Source organism: Dermacentor andersoni, chromosome 6, assembly GCF_023375885.2.
Source record: "Dermacentor andersoni chromosome 6, qqDerAnde1_hic_scaffold, whole genome shotgun sequence".
NCBI classification, from domain to species: Eukaryota; Metazoa; Arthropoda; class Arachnida; order Ixodida; family Ixodidae; genus Dermacentor; species Dermacentor andersoni.
Window position 1 is genome coordinate 52,194,661 of NC_092819.1, and position 22,884 is coordinate 52,217,544.

Genomic DNA, 22,884 nt, shown 5'->3' on the forward strand with positions numbered 1-22,884 from the left:
ACCCCCGTTATCGACAGTAAGCTCGCCCACCTTCTTGAAGCTCAAGAGAACATAACGCGAAGGTGGAGAACTCAAAAGCACAACAGGAAACTAAAACTCAAACTCACCCAGCTTCAATCCCAAATAGAACAACATAGTGCCACTCTTTGCAAAGCTAACTGGGCTCAGGTTTGTGACGGCCTCCGAGGCAATCTCTCCACAACCCGTGCTTGGCACCTGTTACGCCATATGCTCGATCCCACGCAATCTAAAACTCAGACGCGTCTTAGCATTCGCCGCCTCACTCATAATCATCGGCAGGACACCGACGCCTTCCTCGCGCAGGTGAAATGCACCTATACCACCCCAGGTCCTCCTTGCAAACATCCCGAGTACACGGGCTCACCCCAACCACAGCTTGACGCTCCTATTACAGAATCTGAATTTCGCGCAGCCCTATTGAAACTGCGCAATACCACACCCGGGGAAGATCAAATTACGAATGCTGCCATCCGAAATCTTGATGATGTCTCCATATCTCACCTCGTTACCTACTTTAACGAGTGCTGGGAGGCAGGTACCCTCCCTGCCCCCTGGAAGCATGGAAAAATTATATTTATCCCAAAACCTCACAAGCCCATCACCCTCGAGAACATCCGCCCCATTTCTCTTACATCTTGCCTCGGCAAGACCTTTGAGCACATAATCCTTGCCCGACTGACAACGTACATGGAAGAAAATCACCTTTTCCCCCACAGTATGGTCGGCTTTCGTGCGCATCTATCTGCGCAGGATGCCCTACTTCAAATTACGCACGATGTGCTTGATGATACCATCCCCCATCTTACTAAAGCCATCCTGGCGGTTGACCTCATTAAGGCATTTGACAGAATTCGACACGCTGCCATCTTACGGGAACTACAGGAACTACAGGTAGGCCCTAAGACCTACAACTACGTTCGCGCCTTCCTCTCTGGCCGCACTGCCTCCTTGCACATTGATCAGCTCAGCACACCCTCTTATACACTCGGTGAATTTGGAACCCCGCAAGGCGCGGTCCTCTCCCCCCTTTTATTTAACCTTGCTCTCATCCCCTTAGCCCAGAAGCTCAATCTCATCCCACACTTAAAACATACTCTGTACGCTGATGATATTACCGCATGGACCACTCATGGCTCAGACGGGGAAATTGAGGAAACTCTACAATTAGCAGTCGACACGATCTCCGCTCACGTATCATCTATCGGACTCGAATGTTCCCCCTCTAAGTCCGCGCTCCTCCTAATTAGACCAAAATCTGCCGCTAACTCACCCATCCAAATCACTTTACAAGGATCCCCTATCCCCATCACTCCCACCCTGCGCATCCTTGGCCTCTACCTGCAGGATTCCGGACGCAATGACCATACCCTTAAAACACTGAAGGCCTCCACGCAATCAGTGTTGCAGCTTCTACGCCGCGCATCTTCCCTGCACAAGGGTTTAGACGAAGCAGACAACATGAAAGTTGTACATGCTTTTACGCTTAGCCGCATTCTGTACGCCACTCCATATCTCAAGCTGAACTGCACGGAAACCGAGCGCGTGAACGCCATGATCCGCCTTGCAACTAAGGCAGCCCTCAACCTGCCTCGCAGCACTAGCACAGCGAAACTCCTTGCATTAGGCATGCATAACACGCTTCCTGAACTAGTTGAGGCGCACCTTCAGACGCAGTATTTAAGACTTGCCGCGAGCGCCACTGGCCGCCATATCCTCGCCTCCCTTCGCATCAACATACCCGCTAATCAGTCAACCCTTATAGCCATTCCTCGACACATTCATACACCCCTTGTAGTGAAACCCCTTCCTCGAAACGTCCATCCCCAATATCACATCTCTCGCCGCGTAGCTCGCGCAAATGCCCTCCACAAGTATTACGGACAAGTCGAGAAAGCCATCTGGGTGGACGCCGCATGTACAACGCATGAAGCTGTAGCAGTTGCTTACAACCCAACCTTACCCCGACCCCTAACTCACCATCTTCCCTCGGGCTCTACACCTGAGGAAGCAGAGGAGACCGCCATCGCCTTAGCCCTTGCCATTTCGGATGCTGAATACATCTTTAGCGATTCAAAGACTGCTTTGTCCAACTTTGCCGGAGGCAGAATTCACAGCCCTGCCTGGAACTTGTTGAACATCCCCACCCAGAATTTACCACGCAGGGTTGAGCTCCGGTGGGTGCCGGCTCACTCTGGGAACCCCGGAAACGAGGCTGCCGATAAATTGGCCCGAGGTTTAATTTGCCGGGCTCAGGACAGCCTCGATCCGGGTTTCTCGAGGGAGCGGGTACACAGCTTTGCGGAGCTCACGCAAATACCCCGTTTGGACCGTCGTACTTACCCTCCTCCCCACCCCTCCCTGACGCACTCCTAACAGATCCTCTGGAGGCGCCTCCAGACCCGCTCTCTCCCATCCCCTCAGCTGCTATCCCACTACTGTGGCATCTCCCCTACATGCTCCCTATGCGGAGACCCTCACGCCACACTCTCCCACATCCTTTTTGGCTGCCCTGCCGATCCTCCCCCGCAGGGACAGCCCGCCATCTCTAGCTGGGAGGACTGGGAGGTCCTGCTCTCGTCGACGGACCCGACATCGCAGGTTACTGCGGTGGCTCGGGCTGCCGACGTCATGAACAAAAGGAGCATGAACGTTTCGACATAGTGCGGGACCGTGCGGTGGTCCAGGGACCCAGAGGAGTCCAAACTCACTTGCTATGAATAAAGTTTTTCTGTCTGTCTGTCTGTCGCGATCTGTCCCTTGATGCCGTATACTAACCGCGACTGTGAGTCAGGCACCGGATGCACACGAACGGCAGTTGAGGCACAATCAGTCGCTCCTGCAAGACGTTCAGCTTGGGTAGACCTTCGATAATCGGAGGGCACACGTATTCGTTCGCGGTGCTGAAGGTAGGTAGCTTGATTCAGTTTGCATTGGGGGAAAGCTTCGCGTTCAACGATCTTTCTTTAAGTGGCATTGATATACTTTTTTTTAGGTAACCTTTGTGATTGAGCTCATCCTTGTTATTTAATCATTTGTACTGGGACTTTTCGACGACGTGATTGCGTTCCTGAAGCTGTTCTTTCGTCATAGTGCAATAAAATTATGAGCGTATACTTTCCCAACGCGACAATGTGGCTGTGAGGGCAAAGCGCCATAGAGTAGGACTCCGGATGAATTTTGACCACCTAGGAATTTTTTTAGCATGCATATAAATCTTAAGTCACACGACTGTCCTTGCATTCCGCCGCCATTGGAATGCGGCCAACGCGACTGGGAATCGAACCCGGGATTTCGGGCTCAACCGAGCAACGCCATAGCCGCTAAGTAATGTAACCTCTGTGCTAAAAACAAAGGATCAATGAACTTCAATATTACGTTATCTTTTCTTTTTTAACTTCTGCGTATTTATTTATTTATTTATTTATTTATTTATTTATTTATTTAGTTATTTATTTATTTATTTATTTATTTATTTATTTATTTATTTATTTATTTATTTATTTATTTATTTATTGTAGTGACCAAGGCGTGCACGTACCTTTCTTGTACAAGCATCTTAAAGTTCCGGGGGTCTTCTCTCATCTTGGCGTTCGCCTCCTCGTAAGTCAGCTGCGAGGAAAGAAAGAAAGTAAGAAAGAAAGAAAGAAAGAAAGAAAGAAAGAAAGAAAAACCAAGTAAATGAGAAAGGCGGGGAGAGAAATCCGCATGTGGAAACTGCGGGGCGTCAGATCATAAGTCAAGCGAGGACAGCTGAAATGCGCGCGCACGCCGCGCCATAATGGAGTTCTTGGGAATTTGGCGCGTATGTTGCCTCGACGGAGCGTCACCGTTATTGTGGATTTTGTCCTTTGTTTTTTGTCACAATTTATGTTTTGCTGGAAGTGTCGTTGTAAGGAACACCACAACGCCAAAACATAAACCCCGTGACTAAGATTTCTGGCAAATGTTCTGCGTTCCTCCGCGTGAAGAAACTAGCCAAACCAATGCTAAGGAAACAAGACGTACACCTAGTGTTTTAGCTAAAGTTGAAGTTTTTCGTAAACACAGCCCAGTGTAGATAAACAGTTTCTTTTTTCTTTTGCCAACACTTATCTGGCGTCGGCGGACATCGTGAAGGATGCAATTATTGAACATATGCTGTTTGTGGGGCGGTTATATCTTTAAATGAGTTAATAACTGGGATAGCATCTCTTTTTCCAGAAAGCCCTTCTTACGTCGTGCAATGCATTACAACACGTGTAGCCCGGAATACCAACCTATTTCGTCGCAGATTTTGGGGATGAGAACGCGTGTATCAAAACTGGCCCGATCGCTGAGTAACCTATTAGGTGCTTATGCCTTGAGCAATAACTGGGCTCAATTCTGCAGTTCTAACTTATGCGGTCTAGGATCTTCAAATAAAATTTAAGTACGGAATAAAGCTGATCGGTTAAAGAACGCGTCTCCGAGTATTAGCACAACACCCGATGTTTGTCGGTGCGATTAGTATGTCGCCCAAAACATAACATATTTATTTGTGATATCCTTGTCCTTAGTGGTTGATTAGGTTTTCGCTGAAACAACTAGCCCACCGTATTCTATAACGTCTTTTTCGCGACGCGCGCGCGTTGTGTGATATACGCTATAGAAGTAAGCTCAGAAATGATGCCAAACGTACGAATAGTGACAACAGCTCATATAGCAGGCCATCCTAAGTTAGCAACGCGCATTACCATCATTTCTGAGCACCATGACAATTATCTGCTCGAGAGCAAGCTCGAAACTTTTCGGGTGGCCAGTCTGGTTAACCTCCCTGCCTTTCCATCTTCCCTTCTCTCTCTCTCTCTCTCTTTTCGGGTGGCCAGAATGTCGCTGCTGGGTTATCACGTGCTCACTGACTTCTTTAATTATTATTTTAAGTTGCATGGCACCGGCGATACCACTTGCACGGGCAGACCAATATTCAAAAATCGAATAAGCAGCATTCGAGGGAAGGAAGGGATTAAGGCACGTCGCTGTCCGTATGAGCATGTGCTAGAGTCGTTTACAAACTAAGAATCCAAAACAAGCTCCGCCCACGGGGCCTCAGTACGCCTAGTTTCTGTTTGCCTTCACGTTCGAAAACATAGTTCCCGAGAGGCGCCGATATATCCAACAAATGAATCTATCTTACACAGCCACGTAACTATATGTATTTCAAAGAAAAGAAGTTGCAGCAAATTTATCTGTAAATGCACATTATTTACGGTTAGAGAAACTCCTGGGCTGTATATAGAGTTCCGAAATGGCAGAAAATTGGAGCGACAGATAGCATTATAAGGAACCACAAGTTCTATATAATTTGTTTAAATAGTGCAACCATTCATGCTTGTCTTCAGCGTGATGCCGTAGAGATATGCCTCGGTTACATCTCAGCTTATGGAACGATAACCATATAAAAACCACAAACTTAAAGATTGACCATCAGGGTTTTCTCCTTTGTCTGAAGTTACTGAAGAGAGAGAGAGAGAGACGGAAATAGAGAAAAAAACATGCGCTCGAAATTCCCTGGCACGTCTCCGTCAACGGCGCTTTTCGTGGTCCCCGTTGAAGAGTTTGAATTCTAAGCCAAAAGATGTTGTGAATCGTACGTGCGCCTTCTCTCGCCAGAGGGCGTAGGCCTCGCGCTCGGCTCGAATTCTGCAGCTTCGGCTCTCGCCAAACGGATTTTACTTACGCGACGTTTGTTAAGGGCGCACGTAACCCAAACATAACAGTTCTTTTTTTCTCTCTCGCGGTCGTTCCACAGTTCGAAGACACAGCGTGCGAGCTTCCTTCTGCTCACGCGGGCGCGTGGCATAAATCATTCCACCGAGCACTTCATCATGGTGCCAACGACGATTTACGTCTCGTTCGCTCGTCTAGCAAACGCTCTCTTCGAAAGCTCGCGCTTTTCTTTTTTTCCCCGCTTTTTTTTTCTTGCTTCTTCGGCTTCTTGCTTCGCGGTCCTCTTCGTTTCCTTCGCGGCTTTGCTATTTTCGTTCCGTTCGCCGTTCAATCTATCTCTCTCGCTCTCTCTTCATCTTCCCTCGCCCGCCGCCCATTGTTGCGCACGCACCGCGACGTGATCGGCCATCTGTGCGCCGCGCGTACACGCGTCTTCCTGCATTCCTGGCGGGCAAAATATTGTTCTTTTCCTTCCCCCATTGTCAGCGCCGGCGCGTCTGTCCCGAAGAAGGCACGTATGGCGTCGGCAGGAGCCACGCTTGTGCGCTGAAGCCAGCAGTCTGGTGGCGCCGTCTGCCGTCGAAGCCCTGTCCTGTATCGCGCCCGTCTGCGCACAAGCCTAAGATGCCCGTCTTTTGGCGCGTGCATGCAGACGGCGATGTTAAACACTCAGTAATGTGGAAAGTAGGGCGAGTTGGTGATTAATCATGGCACCTTGGTGGTGAAGCAGCGCACTGGCAAGGACAAGGCGAAGTGTCGTGTAGTCTTGTGTGTCTTCGCCTTGTTCTTGTCAGTGCGCTGCTTCACCGCCAAGGTATGATGACGTTAAACATGTATGTGAAGCGAAGCTTTGAGCTCCGCGTACTTTCAGCCTCGAAGTTAGCATGAAGACATAATGGTAGTCATGGTGGCTTTCCACTTTCTATTCCCCCTTTCCCTTCTACCAGTGTAGTATAGCAAACCGGCACGCCTCTGGTTGACCTCCCTGCCTTTCCTCTCTTTGCTATATTTCTATATCTGGTGGTATATAGCGTGGGTACCTGCAAGAGTGTACAGCTCTTTCGCTCTTTTATCCTTGACAATGCTCCAACACGTGCCTTGCAGTTAAACATTGTTGAAGTCGCTGCACTGGGCTGGTTGGTTGGTCGTTAGGGTTTAACGTTCAAAAGCATTATCCGTAAGCTTGCTTGTTTTTTTTTTTAATGTTTTTTTAGTTCATCCTCGGTCACACCGGATTGCCGTTTGCGCGGCCGGGATACCGAAGCCATGACTTTCGTTCTCAATGGCAGAACGCCTGAGCCACTGACGTCAAAGTTTGATCCGTGCTCGTGGCGACGTTAGAAATATATGGGAAGCCAAGCCCTGAGTTTCTGAGTCCCGCATGCATTCAGCGTCACAATAAGCGCGCAGACGCAATGGTATAGACACGGACATAGATTGAGTTTCGGTGCCCCCAGAGGGCACGCTTGCAGAAGGCGATGACAGCGCTACCTATATATACAAAACTCGCTAAGGTCAACTTACGTCCTTCTGGCAAACCTACTGCCTTTATAGTGTTTGTTTCTTTAGCTTCCGTTGTTGGTACTCGTCTTCCGTCTCACCGTACTCTACCACGTCAGCGGATATGTGAACGAAATCAGGTTGTCGTTTGACTCACTGCTTTCCCAGTTAGTTTTATGTCTCTATCTCGGGACATCTCGTCGAAGTCGTCATTATCCTCTCCCGTTCTCTTTGCACCGTCTTGCAACGTGCATGTACAGGTCTTTAATCACTGACCTGTACGGGGTAGTAACCACCGTTGAAGGGGTTGTGACAGGACGTCTGGTCTGAGCCCAGGTCTGCCAGGAGTTCGCCCGTGGTCTCCGCCTCCGTCGCCAAGCGCTCCCTGGCGGGAAGGAGATTGAATAATTCATTAATGCGCCCCTTACCAGACAGACCTTCGCGTCTCAAAATGTAAGTTTGTCACACTAACCAACCCAAGGAGACGTTAGACGCGCATGCAAATGAAATACCGCGGACCGAGTCGTCGCCTGTTCAGAAGCAACATTGTGAGATCTCAGCAAGAGCCCCCTGGAGTACTGTTCTTCTATTTCTTTATAAGTTACGAAAATCGCAACATTGCTATCGGCAACCAGCTGCCATTACTGACTTCATAGTGCACAGTTTCATTACAAGCGGCGGCATCTTTTTAAGAACACTTCCTGCATTATTTAAAAATACAAAGAAGAAAGCTTAGTGTAATGACGGACACGCGACCAAGTAACAGACATTATGTCCGAGTGAGGGATTTAAAGTACGGATTTCTGTTACACGCTCAAGCAGATAAGGCAGACTAAGAAGTACGCGCAAGTGAGCCAGATGACTACACGTGGAAGACGAGATGAAACATTCGTTTCTCCTCGTCTCAAGAAGATGAATACTCAACATTCAATAAGATGAATATGATAAAATAAACCGGCCCAGACTTTATATTTATGCTGCCGAGAAGCTGCAAGACACTGTTTCATATGGGAGCAGCTGCTAAAGATATTAACTAAAAAAAGAAGAAAGCCTCGACACTTAATTGAATGACTTACCAAAGGGTAACGATGTTACCCAAGTATCCGATGCTCACGGACTCCTTCGCGGCTTTGGCTTTCCTGAAAAAAAACAGTGCACGTTTGATCGAGCTCGCACGTATAGTCGCAAATTCTCTCCTCTCCGTACGCCAAGCATTGTTGATTTGTAAACTCGGGTTCAACGTTTTAAAACGACACACATGATGCTGTGGCGGGCTCCGGGTAAACTCTTGCCACCTCCCGTTAACGCTCGTCCAAAATCATACCTGTCAAGCTTCCCGAAATTTTCGTAATGTTTACGAATTTGGGATCGTTTCACGATATTTTACGAGTTATGTGTCAAGCTTTATTAAAAAATGCTGTTGACGAGAAAGGTTCGCTCGTTGTTGTCCTAGCCCTTCGCATTCGAGGTTTTATATATATATATATATATATATATATATATATATATATATATATATATATATATATATATATATATATATATATATATATATATATATATATATATATATATATATATAATATATATATATATACACACACATAAATAACAATGCGGTGCTTGTCAGTGTCGGCTGTTTCAACTTTGCTGCAGCTCGGGTTCTGCGTCTAAATCTAAAGCATCGTTAATAAAGTGCGTGCGCATCCCGCAAAGGGCGTGCGCTCGACGCAAACATTAAATGAATACGTGGTGGTGTGCGTCAGGAAGTGATCATTTGAGAGAGCAAGAGAATACAAGTATACGCTTCAGAAATAATCTGAGATAATACAGTGTTATAGTGTTATAGCCCATGTGTTGATAGGTGAACTAATATTCAAGCAAGACGAAGTTGGTTTCTTGAAGTGTGCGAGCGTGTGTGTATATGTTTTTTTATCCTTATTTGCTTTTATCTCTCAGTTATCAAGACCTTGCTAAGCTCTGGTTTTGTTCCAGTTTACATACCTTATTCTTTTGATCAGTTCTTCGATATCCTCGATCACCTCGTCCACCCATCCCTGGTGATGACGTTTGTACGTCGCTTCTCGGGACATCTGAGGAGGACAGCAATAAAGGAAACGTTAATTCATTCATTCATTTAAGTGAACAACGGTGTCGAAACGCTGGCTTCACCCAGAGACGCTCCTCGTTCAACCTCTTTTGATAACTTTGGGAAATGATGTATGTCAATCGTGGCCGTTAAGAATCGCTCGTAAACGCCAGTCGCAGCTGTTGCTTCGAGGACGCGAGCGAAAAAGCTCCGTATTTTAGTCATGCTGCTCCTTTCTAGCTTACATGTCTGCTCTCAACAATGGAAGCGTGTGGCGTGTTTGTTCCGTCCAGTTGATTATAGAGACACGCGAATATGTTCGTTAATTTTTATTCCCACTTAATGACACCTATCCACAAGGAACAAGCGGATATCTATGAGGGAGGACAAATAGGCGCGTATCTAAAGAATACAAATTATTTTTAAAAGCGAATCGTATAGGGTAAAGATAAAAACCAAAATACTACTTGTACGCAGACGCAATTAACATGTTCTTTTTGCTTTTTGTTTTTCAAAACTCCTGCAGGCAAATGACAGTATATAGCAAGACGAAAGATAGATTTCCAGGTATGGTGAACAACGTGTACCTCTGCGATGACTCCGATGCCGCTTGCGATCACTGCTGCCTTCGCCTGGGCACCGCTCATGCCACCGAGACCAGACGACACGAACACCTGAAAATTTAGACAAGCAGGTTCGTGTGGTGCTTGAACACTTGGTTTTTGTCATAGCTGGCTCTGCGTTCATTGAACTGGTTGTATTCGGTGCATTATCTTCCGCCTCCTTCATTTCAGCTTCCCAGGAAAGTGGGTTGTTGTTGTTGTTGTTGTTGTTGTTGTTGTTGTTGTTGTTGTTGTTGTTGTTGTTGTTGTTGTTGTTGTTGTTGTTGTTGTTGTTGTTGTTGTTGTTGTTGTTGTTGTTGTTGTTGTTGTTGTTGTTGTTGTTGTTGTTGTTGTTGTTGTTGTTGTTGCGCATTCTAGCTCGCGCTTTTGTCATCGTCCTTGTCTTCGGCCGGACACACAGCTGCTGACAGCAACGCCACTGCAATACTAAACGAATTTGCTAAAACGTTCCCATGTGTAGCCAAAGCATCACTGCTTAATCTTCGCTTACTTTTCCTCGGAGATCTTCGAGCTTGAGGTACTTGCGTCCTGCGTTCATCACGGTAATCTGGAATAGTTACAACAGAATTCAAAGAGCGTTCTTTGGGAGGAGCGTTTGAATCGTCTTGAAAAGACGACCTTCAAATGTGCAAATGTGCAGTTCTGCACGAACAAGTAGTGTGTTGTGGTTGTTTGAACACCGTACCGTTGTTCCGTGCACGATACCCTGCGGCCCGATGTAGCAGTAGCTACCAGCGGTCATCTGCCCGTACCTGAAAACGCAACGGTAGTCAGCGTCAAGGCGTTCGTTCTGTAAATGAGCACTGTGCAACAGCAGGTCTTTAGTAAACTGAAGCTGTTATACGCGTTATCCTGCAAGCGTACTGTCGATAGCAGATGCAGCGATAGCTGCGCATGCCTACGTACACGCCGTCACAGCTCGTATGGCAGTTGGAGCCCGATAAATCTTATTCCACCACTGGGCCGTGTCGAAGGTATAGTTTCAGGAGTTGGGGGGTGGGGGAAGTTCGATTTTCCTTGGCCCCCCCACCCTCCTTTGGATGCTCAGACAGTCCTTGTTGTACAAGTGTGTCATTTCCTCTGCGTTTTTCCTTTCTTCGTTTCTTTCCTTATTTGTCTCTCGTTTTGTTTGTTTCTTTTTTTTTTTTCGCAGCATTGTCTATAGTTTCGGGGAATGCGACAGTTGATGTTACAAGACGATTCTTGAATTGAATTATGGGGTTTTACGTGCCAAAACCACGATCTGATTATAAGGCACGCCGTAGTGGGGGACTCCGGAAATTTGGACCACCTGGGGTTCTCTAACGTGCACCTAAATCTAACTTAACGGGTGTTTACGCCTTCCGCCCCCATCGAAATGCGGCCGCCGTGGCCGGGATTCGATCCCGCGAACTCGTGCTTAACAGCCCAGCACCATAGCCACTAAGCAACCGCGGCGGGTTAACGGACCAGTATGTGGCTTTCAACAGGACCACCAGCGACATCTCGAAACTTCGACAACATATATTGAGTGATCAATATTGGCTGCACAGCATCGTGTGTCATAAGGGTCGCACTTGTACGCCTGCGTGGAGCCTGCTGCCTACTTGACATCCGTGGGTGGGGATCAAATTAGGACACAAAGGGGGAATTCTTTTCTTCGAGTGCATGCTATTCTACACGGTTTTCCTTTTTTTGAGAGTTGCACACCTTCTGAGTATGGAGCACGTTTACTCGCAATAGGTGTACTTCATCGGGAGAGCACGATAACATTCAGAAAAGAGTCAAACGATGAAGGACAAGCCGTTAATCTTGAACGAAGTAGTTCCAACACTCGCTTTGTCCATAGAGTGATATATCTTTGAAGCCTCAGTTAAGGAAGGCTGCCGAAGCCGTTTTGTTGTTCAAAAACCATCGCTCACATGGTGACTCCCATGGCGAACATGCGATCGTAGTCCTCGTGCGAAGAGTGGTTCGGGATGACCATGCCGTTGGTGATGACCACTCGGGGGCTGGGCCGGGTTGACGGGAACAGGCCGAGAGGGTGGCCCGAGTACATGACCAGAGTCTGCGACTCGTCCATCTTGGACAGGTAGTTCATCACCAGCCAGAACTGCAAGCACGGCGATGTGCAAGGATCAGTAAACGAAAGACGAATACGTGGGTGAGCGATTGAACGTATAGCTGAACAGGCTATGCAAACTCGAAGTGTAGAAGAGGAACTGAATTTCGGAGTAGTTGGCATAGTTTGATCGCGGTGCATTAAACGCCAAGCAAGAAAACAAGAGGGGCAAATGCAAAATGTGGGGCAGACGGGTATAGGTGTATACATATTACATTAAGGTAGCACGGTACTGATACAAAGAAGAAAGCCGGAAGCCACTTTGGCTGATTAACAGGATTCTGTGACTTGTGGCAGCTTGTCATTGCTTAACAGCGCAGGTATGTTGTTTCTGTGCAGTAGCGAGGTTAGGTGATAGCTTATGGAAACATACCATATCTTCAAAGAATAAGATGTTTCTGACAGCTCTTCTTCGGTTTTGCTGTCCGCCAAAAAGGCAAGCCTTTTGGAAGTCACGTCAAAAGCTTCGCTGCCAACACCTCTGTCAGCGTCTGTCCGCGCTTCTGCGCGTGCGTGGTTTAGTCGACGATTGTTTGGAATCATTTATTTGTGTAGTTGTTGGCAAGGTAATTTCAGTTGCGAGTAGGGCTGTTGTCTATCCTCCTAGCTGTGTTCTTGTTTGACACTTAAGACACCACGATGAAAAACAAAAATTGAACATACAACCTAGAAATCTGCTAAAGGGCTCACTTTTATTCTATTGACGGACATGGACAAAAAATATTATCGATAGCGCTACTTCAGCTATATATAAGATTGGTTGCTCTTGGAATAGCTCTGGGATAACTTAGCTCCTCTGCGGCTCCAGCGAGGTCGGAGAGCCCCGCGCACAAACCTACCTGTGCCCAGTTGGAGAAGACTTGTCCGTTACCGCCGTAGGTGATCAGTTCCTCTGGAAACTGAGCCACCTCGGGGTCTAGGTTGTTCATGATCATGAGCATAACTGCGGCGGCCTGCTTCGACTTTGCCGGGTAATCGTCGATTGGGTACGCCCTGCGACCGACGGAGAAAAAAGAAAAAAAAAAGCATGTGCGTCAGACGTTCAGTTTTCGGTCCACCGTAGGCATATATCTTATATTTCATATGTGTATTAAGTAGTCGTCACAGTACTTTATTGTGCAAAGGAACGCGCAGTAATACGTTGAACACCACAGATGAGCTCATACGTATTTGTTGCACGCGTAGTGCTCATGCACAACGAAATGCGGACGCCTGTGTGTGCGCATGTGCGTACGTGTGTGTGTTAGGGGGGGGTGGGTGGATGTGGGTGCGTTTGTACTCTTGTAACACTTCCTGTGCCTTGCTTCGTCATTGTGTTCTTTTAACTCAGTTCGACTAAGAGATTTCTAGCCTTGTGTACATAATGTACGCGCACTATGAACGCCCGCGTGCGTTATGAAAGGGAACGCCTGATGTTTGTTCGAACCGCGATTTCTGCAAACACGCAAGTGTGAACGTCACTCCATGCTATCCCTTATGCTGTTCTGCTGTTGAACAATGCTGCTCATAGAACTTTTCTTCTTTACAAGAACGCACGAGGAAAATTACCGGCCTTGAACACAAATCCGGTGTTCCCTTTCAACGTCGGACGACCCTGTACACCCTGAAGCAGAACATTTAGCAACATCAAAGTCTGCTGCGTTTGATATTCAATGGCGAAGGGATCACACGGGGAAAGTGCACGATGTAGATTCAAGTACTAGAGCGTGCGTGTTTCTGCTGCGAAATTTAAAGTTCGTCCTGGCTTTTTTTTTTTTTTTTCCTTGCAGATCTCCTGATTTCAAAACTTTTGCATTCGTGGGTTTATCATTCTGTGTAGCTGTGTGTGTACACCATATTTCTTTCCTCAGTTTCTATGGACTGCATACTGGTATCGTTAGTTGCGTTTATATTTTTGTATCCTCTTGTTTTCTGTCTTCTTTTCCTTACTTTGCATATGCGATTCCTAAGCTAATATTTTCGAATATTCAGCTATATTCCTTAGCCGAAAGCCCCATACTGTCACAGCTAACAGACGACCGCAACGTCGGTCTTTACATGCATTTCCCCCGGCAAAGCCTTGGGGTGGATCGCCGGGTGGTGTTCCTTGTCATTTCACCTGGCGCCAATCTGTCTGCTCAGGGTCTGCAGCGGCCCTTGGTCGATTCCCGCATCCGTCTCACCGCGGACCAACGGTACGTGGGCAACAGACTTTCTTTGAGGGATCGCTGCAACCAACCCGCGTACATCGCTCCTACCTCGAGTTGAGTGGTGAGTTTTGTCGAGCTAGTTTTATAACCTCAAGCGAGAAGTGGAGAAGTCGAGGAGAGACGCGCAGTCTAGCCATTAAGTTACACTGTGTGCTAGCAAGGATTGTGGTTTTGCAAAAGATGACGTCTTGTTCGCTGAGTTCTGTTCTTTTCACCTCACTAAGGTATCCACGTTGACTTCTCCGCTTCAGCTTGTAATTTCGCGTTCCCTGTGACATGGCGGATGCGCCAGGCTGGGCGCTTCAATGCATATGACTAGTTAGGCAAAAGTGACTCGAACGGGAATTTTAAAAAGTGATCTCCGAGACCTCTTGACACTGTTGTTTTGATTTACGATTTCCTGCGTGCTTGAAAAGGGCTGTGGTACGGCATGCTGCAAGCAAACCAGCATGAATTCATGCTGCCTGCATGAGCTTCGCCACCGTACATTATAGCCTAGTGGCGAAGCTGGCCATGAAGCATGGCGGCGAAGTGGAGTGATGGGTCGTGTCACCGTGCTGCATCCGTTCACGAGTGCGTTGCTTGCGCGTCGGAGCTTTCACCCTCTTGAATTTATCGCACGAGTAAGGACAGCTCACTCGATTTCGAGACAAGTGTAACAAGAAATGATCGTTGTTGTTCTGTTTCATTATGGACGCTGACACCGACATTCCGGACAGAAGCCTTTAGGTGACTTGAGTGATGGAGAGCGGGCGGAGGGGGGCGTAGACAAAACTTCATTGCGATCATGTGTACAATTGTTTGTTAATTGTTAGTGTTCGACTAATGCAACGAAAAGTTGTTGATATTGAGTCGCAGCACCGTGTGTCAGCCACGCGGTGTTGTGACGAAGGAAAAGGTAGATGCAGGGATAGTTCAGTTATTCAGGAGAGGTTAGGTAGCTTCAGACCCTGCCCTCTTCGCTGGCCTAATCTCTTCTCTCACCACTATCTTATCTGATCTTCGCAACTCGCGCTGCATCCGCCTGTTTCATGAGCATTGATTGGCAGCTCCGCAGCGGAGGCGGCGAAAAGCACGGTTATGGCAAAGGTAGTACACGGAAAGACGTCTTTCTCCTGCTTTGATGGTGTTCAACAAGAAGGAGCAGAGGTTTAGGGACGACTGGCGCAGGCAAACTCCCGAAAATGACAAGACGATGAACATCTTGATGCTTAAAGTACGTACACAGACATGTGCATGTACGTATCCGAATCTCCAGAGAAATAATGTGCCAGAACGAGTGAGTGAGTGAGTGAGTGAGTGAGTGAGTGAGTGAGTGAGTGAGTGAGTGAGTGAGTGAGTGAGTGAGTGAGTGAGTGAGTGAGTGAGTGAGTGAGTGAGTGAGTGAGTGAGTGAGTGAGTGAGTGAGTGAGTGAGTGAGTGAGTGAGTGAGTGAGTGAGTGAGTGAGTGAGTGAGTGAGTGAGTGAGTGAGTGAGTGAGTGAGTGAGTGAGTGAGTGAGTGAGTGAGTGAGTGAGTGAGTGATGTTCTGGAGCAGCCTGCCAGGCGTATGATCATGCAGACGTCCCCATCACCCATTGAATATCTTTCTTTCTCACTAGTAAGATTGTGGGAAGGATTACTATATATTAGGGAGTTTTAGATTTAGCGCACCCAAAACTGGGGTTCAAACCGCCGGGAATGCAAAAGAAGTACAAAATTCTGTTGAAAACAGGCGTGCATCGTATTTATCTTGGTGTTTTTTTTCTCTCTTCTATTTGGCACGACAACAATGTAGCGCACACTTCACTCTGTAGGATATATTGGATGACTCACTTCATGGCAATGCTGGGAACGAAGCGGTACATGTAGACGTGGCCGTAATCCGACAGCTCTCGCACGAACTCCGGCGCAAGCTGGGCGTGAAGCCTTGCAGGAAAATACCGCAGCGCATTCTTGATGGCGGTCTGAAAAAATATAACAAAAGGCTAAATAAAACACGTTTGTAAGCTAGGCCGCTGCTCTTTAAGGTTAACGGATCATGCAGTGGTACATGTAGCATTCCTAGACTTAACCTCATATCGACATTATTTTTTATCGTTTATGTTTATGCCTGGATGAGAACATTGGAATGGCAGTGAAAATCCAACTGCAGTGAAATTCTAGTTCGCCTAAATTGGGTATAAATGAGAAGCGTGCACTACTGAAGCAATAATAGCAAAGTTGCAGGGTTCATAATTGTCTTATTTTCTTATCAATAGAATTCAAATAGCACCTAAGCGGACGACGCTTGTACTTGGTGATTAAGTAACAGTCCTAGGCAATGGCCTCCGATTTTCAGCTCGCGACGGGCACCTGTAATCTCGGAGGTCCACGCTAGGGAGCCGCTATCGATCTCATCGTTTCATGATTATTATTATTATTATTATTATTATTATTATTATTATTATTATTATTATTATTATTATTATTATTATTATTATTATTATTATTATTATCCGATTGATGTCGCAGAGCTGACGACCGTTATGCGAGCATCTGAATGGACCTGGATGGTAATTATCGAACTGTTAAGCCTCGTTTGAAAATTCCCCGTGCAGAGCGTTCTCTTCTTTAGTGAAAAATGGCGACACTGCCACAAGTTATTTTTTGGGCAAGCACACGTGACGTCAGTGTCCGGTGATATCACGTTTAAGCGCCCCACTGCTATAGCTCACAATTCGATGCGTCACGAAATCGCGATAGTCAGCTTGCAGGTGCTTGAGCCTTGCGTATTGTCCTACATAAAAGAAAAAAACAATCGACATCGTAATCGACCGAGATATGCATTCAGTAATTGCAACTATGCGGTCCAACCTCTGCCTCATAAAGAAAAAAGACTCAAGTACACACAAATACTGCGAAATCGATGCCATCACTGTGACGTCACGAATGTCGCAATACGGACGCGAATTCTAAAAAAAAGAAAGAACAGAGAAGCGTGTTCCTCATTTTCAATTAGCAATGCTTCTCCGCCAAGTGGATCTTCAAGCAGTAATGCTACCAGCTTAGAACAATTTAATGTGTCTTTCACGCGTCCGCTGAACAAGTTCATTTCTTAGTTTCATCTTAAATTATTGTCTCTAGGCATTCCTGAGGAAGAGGCAAAGAAGGCTGTGCTTAAAAAAAAAAAAAAAAAGGTGCCAATGCTTAATTTATTGATGGCCTGGGCGCGAGCCCATGCGCATGCGATGTATAACGTTAAAAAAAAGACCGAAAAATGCATTGCATGTGCACACGTTCGCGCTCTTCGGGCTGTAAAGATGATGTACCAACTCTCGCAGCAACAAGTCCTACTAACACTTAATTTGTTCTCGGTGTGAGGATACGGTTCCTTTTCCCCTATACGAAGCACGCTGTTCCGCACCATTGAAGGTTCAAATAAGCTGCCAGAAATGTGTCCTCTATACCTCTGCTCCAACTCCCTGCTTCTTCTGTTTCAATTCAGGTTCCGCCCCCCCTTTTTTTTTCGGGTTTTATGCCTCCATTATGCACTATAGTTCACCGCACGTGCAGTGCAGCGCGTGTTCCTTTCAAGATGCGTGCAAATATGCGATATTTCGAACACGATTCGAATACTTTTGTTAAGAATCCAAGCATATCCGATTCGAGGATTCCATATTTGATTTGAATGTTCAGTTGTGACCGAATGTCGTAGGATAAGCTACTATTATCGGGTGACATGAGAAAATGAATTAGAATTAAATTGTGGGATCTTACGTTTCGAAACCACGATATGATTATGAGGCACGCCGTGTATAGTGGGGGACTGCGGATTAATGTCGACCGCCCGGGGATCTTTAACGTGTACCCAATGCACTGTACATCGGCGTTTTTGCATTTCGCTCCCATCGAAATGTGGTCGCCGGGACCGGGATTTGAACGCGCGACCTCACGCTTAGAAGCGCCAGATAATAGCCACTAAGCAATGGGAGTTATGAAAAACAGCCTTCACAAAATTTCTGTCTACTGCTGGTGAAGACAGCTGACCACTCGCTTTTTGCTTATAAACATTTATCCAGGCTATATATACTTGCAAATCACCCGCCGTGGTTGCTCAGTGGCTATGGTGTTGGGCTGCTAAGCACAAGGTCGCGGGATCGAGTCCCGGCCACGGCGACCGCATTTCAATGGGGGCGAAATGCGAAAACACCCGTGTACTTAGAATTTAGGCGCACGTTAAAGAACCCCTGGTGGTCGAAATTTCCGGAGTCCTCCACCACGGCGTGCCTCATAATCAGAAAGTGGTTTTGGCACGTAAAACCCCATAATTTAATTTAATACTTGCAAATCGCATTGCGTGTGGAGAATAAAAGTTAATGCAACTCTTTTTTTCTTTACTCCCTATCCTTTCTCTTTCTCATTTGAAATCAGAAAAAAAAATTACACCATTAAAATCGACATTAAAAGGCTGTATTTGCTTCCCGAGTTCTTGCACTGGCATGAATCGAAAATTTCGCTATTTGGAAGCCCCTATATATAGTCACGTCTACGAAGCACGCTCTTCTGCACCGTGGAAGGTTCAAAGAAGGTGCGCAAATGTGTCCTCTGTACCTCTGTTACAACTTAATGCTTTTTCGATTCACAATGACTTCTCACAATGACAAATGAATGTCACCGCGTCAAGTAACTCTGTCGAGTTTTCACTTCTTGCTCGTTCGCAGGTTCCCCGGCTGAACGGAATTGCAAATAACATGGCGTACATTGATGGAAACGAATATCATTGTTTTTCACGGTTTAGAGCATTCTCTTTACTGCAGCTGATCACCTGCTTCTTTTCATACATTTAGAAAAAAGAAAATCTCCGTTATTCAGCTGAATATTAAAAGTCTGTATCATCTCAAGACCGGTTATCTATTTGATCCGAGGAAATTTCACACTTCTTACACCCATAGTCGCGCGTCTCATAAATGGCAGATGAAAGTCACTAGGTCACGACTGACCTTCGTCTCCTCTGCGGTCAGCGGAACAGTCATTTGCTCATTCACGTCATTTATTCATTCACCCATTTCTGCTGGACAGAATCGTGAATAGGATTGCATGTTTTGAAGGAAACGAACTGTAATATACATAACTTCTTTCACGTACTTCAACCGGTTAATTTTTTTTATTGCATTTGCTCACGAGCGTCGTTTTCTTTTTCTATTTCTAAAAGCACGAAACTCTTCATTCAATTAGATATTCCAAGCGTGTATTTGTATAACGTATACTATTTGATTTGATAGTCAACGTTTATTCATGTCGCAAAGTACATCAAGGAGTGATAAATAGCAACTGTTTAGGCAATGGACGGCTTCTCGCCACCGTAACACTAGCAGCAGTTGCAAACAGTAACCTGAAATTAATACAAGGCAGTGAACATAGTTTCGAAGATGCATAGTTATGGGAGGTACAGTAACAGAACGTTTCCTGCTTAATTTTTCGGAGGGCTTTGCTCTTAGATAGTCTCTAGTCGCACGTCTCACGTACCCTCACAAAAATATTTATGTAGGTATGCGTGTGTTCCGATTGACTTTCTGTTGCCTTCAATAGAATGCCTGGTCAGATGAAATTGAATATCACGCATCATTTTTGTAAGGACACGACAAGCGAATGTCACGAGGTCACGACCCACCTCTGTCTCCTCCGCGGTGAGCGGGACGTTTCTGTCCGGAGCGTGAGCCAATGCCGGGTTTCTAGCCCTGAGCGGAGGCAGTGGGTCCAGGGGCAATCCAGAGCAGATCTCCTTGAGCGTGCTCATCTTTTCTTCTTCTTTTTCGATCTCAGCTGGTAACGAATTCAATTTCTAACGCTTACAACGACGTCCAGGCGCCCGCCTCTTTCTTTGTCTGCGGCCACGGCGGTGTTCGTTGGGGCAAGGGGAGACCAAGTTTGCGGGGGCGACGGAGGCCTTGCCTGCCTAATCTCTCGTTTTACCAGCCGACTCGGTGTCTCCCGTGCCGTTATCTCCTCAAACTGCCTTCCCCAGCCCACCGCCGTCGCCGGCATGCCATATACCGATGGTGAAACAATTTCCGTCTAGACAAATGGTGGCCCACGTACGATGCCAGCAGTTTTGTTCGTGCGAAGCTCGCTGAACCGCGTGGACGTCTAAGTGGGCCCTTACAGAAAAGAAAGGCCGTTACGTGTGGAAGAACGTCGACGAGGCAGTCCCTCTGCAGGCTGTTTAGGAGGAGGGCAGGCCCGTAAGAGAGCAAGGTTGAGACCAGCTCGCGCTGAGTGCTGAAATGAGCGGTACCTCGTTCTGCTCAATGCTGCGCGGATGGTCTCTCTGGCGTCGGATTTACTTATTTATTTGTTTATTTATTCCTCAAGCGCCCCTACTACGCGTATTATCATAAGGGGTGGGTTTGTCTTGCGGAGAAAGACGTCTTCGACAGCGGCATTGAAATGCGTTGCTCTAAGGTCGCTCACAAATTTCTCGCGGGCAGATTATTCCAGTTGTTTCCTCGCCGGGCCAAGAATGACCTAAGCTGTGCAGACCTGCACTCTGGCGGTGGATATGGCGATTTTCTGGCGATGGATGCACGACGAGTGGTGACGGACGAGCGAAATCGAAGTTACTGGCATATTACTAATAGAGTTTGTGGTATACCAAAAATAAAAGCCTTGCATTTCTGACGTTTTATATGTCTGAATCGTGGAAGTTGGCTCGAGACATTAGCGCGGAACGCTGCTGCATAGAAGGAATAATCGTCGTAAACAAACGTGGCCGCACGATTTCGAATATAGATGCGAGTGAAGTAGAATCGCTGCTAGCCCGATGTAGCGGTTTATCAAGACGCTCTGTCGACGTTCAATAGAGTTGTAGACAACTTTCCTCTTCTCCGAAGCTGGAACTCGGTTATGGTTATACCTTTCCTTGCATGCGCTGCTTTGTTATCGCCTTTTTTTTTTCTTTTTCCTTTTTTTTGGGGGGGGGGGGGTCACGCCAGAATGCGCGATGTCAGATAACGCGCGAATAAGTGAACGTGGTGTAGTTACTTTTCAGAAACACTGGCCCGTCGCGTATCAGTTTGCAGGCGCACTAATAGAGGTTGCGGCTCGTTCTACAGAATTTACCTCGTCGCCGTGTTGTGTGACTGTCGCCACCATGCCACTGCGCGGCTAGGAACGGAGACTTCACTTGGCATTATATATCTTTATGAGGACGAACACAAACGTTACAGTGATTTTGAGGCGCTCGAAAAGAAGTGGGGACCACATCGGAGCCACGGGGACCCCGCTGTTGTGTCTTGTGCTATGTCTTCTGGCCTCAGACGACTTTTACGGCTTTTCGCGATGATTACGCGTGTGGGAAAATACTTACTGCCTTCGTGCGTTCAAATAAAATATGAGTGCTTAATGATTCAACAATATTTTCTTAATTACCGATCCATCCCACCCTTACTGCAACACGATGTTCCCCTTTTTTTTTCAGAATTGTTCCCGGCTTGTTTTTATTTATTGCTGTTTCTTTATTGCTCTGTACATTTGTTCTAACATTGTCACAAGGATTAAAGCCCTCCCTTGTGTAATGCCTCCGGGTCTTTAAGGTGAAAATAAATAAAGACAATAAATAAATAAATAAATGAATAAATCTTAATAAGTAAAGGAAGAACGTCTCAAGCCATAAGCTAGAAGATTATACAAATCCATGCACTACCCCCTCGTTTTCATTGTAGCTGGGTGATCGCAGCGCCAGATTTCCCTCTGGGGATATCAATACGAAACTGAGCGAACCCTGCGAGTCCGACTGAGCAAGCCAGCATAACGAGAGTACCGGTTTTTTTTTTGCTTCCTTTCTTTAGCCAATTGAAGTAAACTGCGTTATGGCTTTTCATGGGGACCAGAAACGTGACGAGAGGCTGCGACTGTGTCCAACGAATAAAGTAGCTCATTCAACCGCTTGCAACGCGCAGAATGAGGTTTTTTTTTGCCCGTCTATAGCGACGCTCCACTGAGGCTACCGAAACCGTTGAATTCGCGCATCTTTTATACGCTTTGTGTGCTTAGTTGGGAGCGCTCGCAATATGCGCGAACCATTCAGCATACAGCGCAGCATTCTGTGTATACTCGTGGATACATGCGCTATTCTGGAGACGACCGCCACTTCCCCTTCTCCTTTCTCTGCGTGCTCGCAAATCAGGGGCGGCCGCATTCCGCTCGCGCGTAAGTACTGCTTCAAGTCTCTAGCGAGGCGCTCCTCTTCAAAACACTTTAGGACGCGTTGAGAAAAGTGTCACGATCTCTATATACGTACTTCCGTTGTGTCGCGAAATTCGAGGCCCCCGACGCACCAAAGGTCCTCCTGAATCACGCTTTTGAACGTCGCCGCACACGTTGAGTGTAGGTTAAATTTGTGTGCGGCCGGTTGGAGCTTTTCTTTGACGTGAATGTCCTTCAACGGCTAAAGGATGCGGTAGGCTTCTTAGCCAAAGCGGCTACGTTAAAGAGTGTTTAGCCTATTTGTGCAACCATTACCGTTTCCGAGATACCGGAACTCCGAAGACGGCATATATGGCAGCAAACAGCAGCGTCCGGAGCGATTTTTCTGGCATTTTCTTGTTTTTGTCCTTCAATGATGAAACATGACAATGATGTCACACCATGGGGATGTGAAAAAAGCTTAACGAAGCCGACAGCAAGCGGAAAAAAAGAGAGAGAGAGAGAGATGTTG

The 22,884-nt window shown here is 46.7% G+C and overlaps 1 protein-coding gene across 1 annotated transcript in view; it reads right to left on the bottom strand.

Moving 5' to 3' along the window:
- Positions 1-20,197, bottom strand: part of LOC126522912 (urocanate hydratase-like) — a 38,142-nt gene extending 17,945 nt beyond the window's left edge. The window contains exons 1-11 of the mRNA XM_050171755.3: positions 19,840-20,197; positions 16,023-16,153; positions 12,859-13,012; positions 11,820-12,010; positions 10,604-10,670; positions 10,409-10,465; positions 9,883-9,969; positions 9,211-9,299; positions 8,283-8,345; positions 7,483-7,591; positions 3,560-3,630 (exon numbers count right to left, since the gene is read on the bottom strand). Of these exons, the coding sequence (XP_050027712.2) occupies positions 3,560-3,630; positions 7,483-7,591; positions 8,283-8,345; positions 9,211-9,299; positions 9,883-9,969; positions 10,409-10,465; positions 10,604-10,670; positions 11,820-12,010; positions 12,859-13,012; positions 16,023-16,153; positions 19,840-19,965 (1,145 nt within the window). The 5' untranslated portion in view covers positions 19,966-20,197. The remainder of the gene's footprint in view (positions 1-3,559; positions 3,631-7,482; positions 7,592-8,282; positions 8,346-9,210; positions 9,300-9,882; positions 9,970-10,408; positions 10,466-10,603; positions 10,671-11,819; positions 12,011-12,858; positions 13,013-16,022; positions 16,154-19,839) is intronic.
- Between the last annotated feature and the right edge of the window lie 2,687 nt (positions 20,198-22,884).